The sequence below is a fragment of the Haematobia irritans genome, chromosome 1, assembly GCF_050003625.1.
Source record: "Haematobia irritans isolate KBUSLIRL chromosome 1, ASM5000362v1, whole genome shotgun sequence".
Classification (NCBI taxonomy): Eukaryota; Metazoa; Arthropoda; class Insecta; order Diptera; family Muscidae; genus Haematobia; species Haematobia irritans.
Window position 1 is genome coordinate 156652334 of NC_134397.1, and position 6193 is coordinate 156658526.

The 6193-nt window shown below is 38.9% G+C and overlaps 1 protein-coding gene across 1 annotated transcript in view; it reads right to left on the reverse strand.

Annotated features, from left to right (window-relative positions):
• cv-c (RhoGTPase activating protein) overlaps positions 1–6193 on the reverse strand; it is a 382780-nt gene that overhangs the window by 147607 nt on the left and 228980 nt on the right. Inside the window, exon 6 of the mRNA XM_075292001.1 lies at positions 828–1883. Coding sequence (XP_075148116.1) covers positions 828–1883 — 1056 coding nt within the window. The remainder of the gene's footprint in view (positions 1–827; positions 1884–6193) is intronic.

A 6193-nucleotide genomic window follows, 5' to 3' on the forward strand; every position in this document is an offset into this window, starting at 1 on the left:
AGATTCTCGGGGTTACATTCAACAGTCTTTTAGTTGTTACGGAAGAGAGCATCTAGATCTAGATCAACATATTTGACAGGCCTAAGGAAACAAATTTTGTATGTATACCATAAGTTCGTTGATTTGGTTCGATGATACCCAGTATTGCAGAAGGACTTAGATTTACCTAACAATATTTGATGTATCAAACACAAGGATTCGTGAGCAGATCCTATGGCGAGCATCGAGGCCCAGAATTCATATCTTGTTATATGTTCCCTGTGAATCTTCCATTATATGCCTACTCTGGATGTAGATTTTGACCCATTAACCCGAGTGGTCATATGGAATGTTTTTTTTTTCATGTGTACAACATCTTCCACTCTATCCTATTTCTATGTCGTTTCTCCAGGAAGTAAATACGATATATATTTATTTAAAAAAGGGAAAACAGAGGTATTGTTACATTCAAACTTTTTGTGTAATTTAATATGGGAAGACCAAAAGACAAGGATCCCTAAAAAATCTCTAAATAGGAATGAACAAAATATGACATGGAAATGTCACCAAAGTTCACAGCTTCAAAAGCTGGGAAAACTATCCAAGTGTCTTTTTCCAAAATGGAACCTATTTATATTCCAGTCCATTTGTTAGAGAAAAACTCTAAACAAAATAAAAAATATCTTTTCACATTCAAATGGAACATAAAAAACCCATAAAAATGATTTCCCTAAGATGATCTTGTTTGTCCCTAACAAAAAGATGCAAGCCAAGGCACCAATGTCTGTAGTTTAAGGTCTACAAAGGGAAGTTGAAAGACATGCTCTGATGGTATAATATTTACTTACATGCTTTTCTGGTCTCAAAACTATGCCATTTGATGTTGTAGTATTACCACCAGTGCTTCCAGAGCTTAACTGATGATGATGATGATCATAGGATGCTGAGCCCTGGCCAACAGCATAACGATCATGGGCACCCTTGCCATAACGACTCTGAATGACGGCTGTGGCAGCGGCGGACAATAGCATTGGTGATGTGGGCCCTGGTGATATGGAGTTTCTGGCAGCCAGGGAACTGGCTGATGAAGACGTCATTGTAGTCGTTGTAGTGGTGGTGACTTTATCAGATGCCATTAAGTTGTCCAAATCTCGCAAGAATTTGTTTGCCCACATATTTACATCATCGGTGGCAACTTCTGCTGGCGATTTACTTTGCAATTGTTTGCGCAGGCGCTTAAGTGTTGACGAATATCCCTCGGTTGTTGATGCAACTGACAATGAGGATGGTGATGAGGTTGTTACAGATGCAGATGTTTTACTATCGACTCCTAACTCTTGTTTGCCCTGATGCTCTCTATTAGGGACCATTATACGGCCATCTTCACCACTACTACCATTGGTCGGTATTAACTCTTTGCCTTGCTGTCCCTCACCATTTGTGCCAGTAGAGTGTTCCATCACTCGTGTGTCACTGTCACTGTTTACTTGTCGGCCGGTATTGTTGTCATTTCCCATTGCATTGGTGCTTGTAGTTGTCACTTTGGCTCTAGAGGGTAATTTGTTGCTGCCACTGTCCAATAGAGCACCTTCAGCTTCAGCAATGGCTGTTTGTCGGCTAAGCCGCCATCCACCGCCAGTGGCACTATCAAAGCCGCTATCAGATTCTGTTGAGCGAGACAATTCATCATTTGAGACAGCCGCTTTTAATGTGTCTATTATTTGATTTTCTATGGTTGCCGTAGCTGGAGTCGTCGTCGTAGTCGTCGATGCCGTTCTATTTGTATCACTTTCAGAAGGAGTTACGGCATGTTCCTCCTGATCTTGTTGTTGTTGCTGCTGCTGCTGCAACTGTTGTGCCTTTTGTCGGGCCTTATGCAATTCGAAGACCTCATTGATTTCATGCTGTAATGAAAATACAAAAGAAAAAAAAACGGATAGAAAAAAAGTTAGGAGGGGCTAGATAAAAACATGGTTTTTGAGTTTGTTAATATTTCACTGGCTCTGGGCCTCCAACTACAATCTCCCAAATGTAACTCTGGACTTTATATCACTTTTGGTCAAAGTCCTTTGGTAAACAAAGCAATCAACTATCGTCACCACCACCACCATCATCATCCTTACTGGTTAAATTAACTTTCTGAGTTTATTTTTGCGGACAAAGCCAAAGAATTGTCAATAAATTAGCTCTCACATGACATGGGACAAATGATGTTTTTGTTTTTTTATTCCAACCAGAATGGTGTTGGATCCCGAACACACTACACTCACAAGTCAACATCTCCTCCTTTGGATATAACACCCCCTCCTTCTCTGTCACTCTCTGATCATACGAACTACTTTACTATAACTTGTCCAATAGACACAACAATGTTGTCACCAAGCAAAACCTCCTAAGGTTTAGAAAAGGAGCCGAGAATAAGGCACAGCACAGAAAAAAAAAAGATTGAGTAGCTGCTTTAAGTAGAAAGACTTTAACGCATTACTTCAAGTTTAAGTTAAGATCCTGGTACATCCATCAAAAGATAATACCGCTTGAGCAGCACGATCTTCTCATTTGGCCGACTGTAATGTACTATTTACCTAAAGTCTCCTTATAAAGAAGACAACATGAGTTGAGGATTTTTCTTTTAGTTTCTCATTCAAAGTTTTTGGTGTCAGTATCCGTAAAAGCGAAGTGTTAAAGCTTTAGCTTCTGATTGCATAATTATTGTGGACATAGATGAATATTTAGTGTGGGAATCTAAGTACTGAAGATATGGAGTACAGTTACTTTTTTGGGAAATGTTGGTTGAAATAAATGAACGGCAAGGCAATGAATGATTGGTGTAGGAGAGTATATGACCGAATTCCCTTCCTCGAGATTTATGTTCCTTTCCAAAAAGTATTCTATTTTAAGTGATATGGGTTGACCATAAGCTAAGGGTTACACAATAGGGCATCGATAAAGGAAATTTTGAAAATAACTTCCCGATCTTATTGCACAGACAAAAAATTGATTTGGATTGATAGATTTTTAACATGTCACTATTGTAATTCTGAACTAAAGATGTGATATTGTTACAGTAAATGGAGAGACCATTTATTTGTATTTCTTTATAAGATTTGGGGATGTGCTAAAAAATGAAGAATGCTGGGAAGCGGCAGTGGAAAATGTTTTTAGCGGCAGTCGGAAATGTGGTCCAAGAAAGTCAGTAAAATGTCAATGGACATAGTGGGCTAATGCTTGTTTAAAAATAAAGTGACATAAAAAATCGAGTAACTATATTTTGTTATGGTCTGACAGGCATCATTTCAGCCATAGACTTCCCGGGACAGGCAGCTACATAGACCGCAGTAAGGATTGCTCAGAATTAATCATCTTTAAAATTGGCATAGACTGACGCAACGATGTGGTTTAACAGTTAAATCCGACGGGGTACAAAAGTTAACACACACAGATGGTCAATCCCAACCTCGACCAAACACCAAAAATGTTTCAATAGTGGATTATCCCTACCCAGTAATGCTGGTGACAGTTTTGAGTGTTGCAAAGCTTCTCTAAGCGGTTTCGCCGTATTGTGAAACGCAGTTCGGACTTGCTTATAAAAATTAGGACCCTTATCATAGAGTTACACATAGAATCGGGTAACACTCATTGATAAGAGAAAAGTTCACCACATGTTGCAGCACAATGAACTGAATACTCTCAATGAGCTAATGGGCTGATACTATACCTTAACCTAAACCTAGCAATTAAATTTTCATTTCACATTAAATCAGCTTTTTGTGATACCCTCCACCATAGGATGGGGGGTATATTAACTTTGTCATTCCGTTTGCAACACATCGAAAAATTGCTCTAAGACCCCATAAAGTATATATATTCTGGATCGTGGTGAAATTCTGAGTCGATCTGAGAACCGATCCGGCTGAAATTTGGTACATGGTGTTAGTATATGGTCTCTAACAACCATGCAAAAATTGGTCCACATCGGTCCATAATTATATATAGCCCCCATATAAACCGATCCCCCGATTTGGCTTGCGAGGCCTCTAAGAGAAGCAAATTTCATCCGATCCGGCTGAAATTTGGTACGTGGTGTTAGTATATGGTCTCTAATAACCATGCAAAAATTGGTCCACATCGGTCCATAATTATATATAGCCCCCATATAAACGGATCCCCCGATTTGGCTTGCGAGGCCTCTAAGAGAAGCAAATTACATCCGATCCGGCTGAAATTTGGTACGTGGTGTTAGTATATGGTCTCTAATAACCATGCAAAAATTGGTCCACATCGGTCCATAATTATATATAGCCCCCATATAAACGGATCCCCCGATTTGGCTTGCGAGGCCTCTAAGAGAATCAAATTACATCCGATCCGGCTGAAATTTGGTACGTGGTGTTAGTATATGGTCTCTAATAACCATGCAAAAATTGGTCCACATCGGTCCATAATTATATATAGCCCCCATATAAACGGATCCCCCGATTTGGCTTGCGAGGCCTCTAAGAGAAGCAAATTTCATCCGATCCGGCTGAAATTTGGTACATGGTGTTAGTATATGGTCTCTAAGAACCATGCAAAAATTGGTCCACATCGGTCCATAATTATATATAGCCCCCATATAAACCGATCACCAGATTTGACCTCCGGAGCCTCTTGGAAGGCCAAAATTCATCTGATTCAGTTGAAATTTGGTACGTGGTGTTAATATATGGTCTCAAACTCCCATGCAAAAATTGGTCGGTATCGGTCCATAATTATATATAGGCCCCATATAAACCGATCCCCAGATTTGACCTCCAGAGCCCGTTGGAAGAGCAAAATTCTTCCCATTCGGTTGAAATTTGGTACGTGATGTCAGTATATGGTATCCAACAACCATGCAGGAATTGGTTCCTATCAGTCCATAATTTTATATAGTTCCCATATAAACCGATCCCCAGATTTGACCTCCGGTGCCTTTTGGAGAAGCAAAATTCATCCGATCTGCTTGAAATTTGGTACGTGGTTATAGTATATGATATTTAACAACCATGCCAAACGTGGACTGATAGTCCATAATCATATATAGCCCCATATAAACCGATCCCGAGATTTGGTTTTGGAGTCTCTTGGAGGAGCCAATGTACCAAGCCAAATCATCCGATTGAGTTGAAATTTGGTACACTGTGCTAGTATATGGTCGTTAACAACCATGCCTAACTAGATCCATATCGGTCTATAGTTATATATATCCCTCAGATAAATCGATTTCCAATCACACAAAAATTGGTCCATATCAAGTTCATAATTGTATACAGCCCCCATATAAGCGACCCCCATATTTCAATTCTGGCTCTCTACGTACCGTGCAAAAAGTTCATATCGATTCGTAATTATTTGTAGACTTAACTATACATAACTTTTTTGTCTAATATATACCACGTATGGACTAACTCACAATTTAGAAAACGCTGTTAAGAAGTTTTAAGATACCGCAACCCAAGTATTTCGATTGTGGATGACAGTCTTACGTAGAAGTTTCTATGCAATCCATGGTGGAGGGTACATAAGATTCGGCCTGGCGGAACTTACGGCCATATATACATGTTTTTCAGTTGATATTTGTTGGACTTTCAGTTCCTTTCCAGAGACTTTTTCGAGGATTCCGGTTTACACATTACTGGGTTTAGGCGCCTTTATTTCCATTTTGTATGGAATGCAATAGATTGAAGTACCGAAAAACACTTTTTTATGCGAGTTATATTTTCTCTTGATGGGGTTTCTAAAGGCTGAATCACTCCTAATATGTGAAATAACGGCCCATCAAAAAAAAGTGTAGTCAAAAAAGCCATGAATATAATCTTTTTTGTATCCGGAAGTTTGGACCACACTTGTATCAGAAGCAATGAATTTTACACGGGCTTGTCATAGGACAGAAAACATCTTTTTAATCATCCGCTACATTGATCGTTTCGCATTAATTCTTCAGATTATTGCAGTATTTCGGAAAAACTTAAAAATTTTACTTTAATACAAAAAACTAATCTTAGAATTACACCATCGTAAACTTTAGTTTTGGAAGCTATTTACAACCCCCCCATACATTTAAGTACATCGTAAGTCATTCCTCGTGTGTCGAACAATTTTTTTCATTCACTTTATTTTACAATACCACTGGTATATTTAATTTCACGCATGGTCAGGAAATGCAAACATATGGCAAAAATAAATAACATGGAGC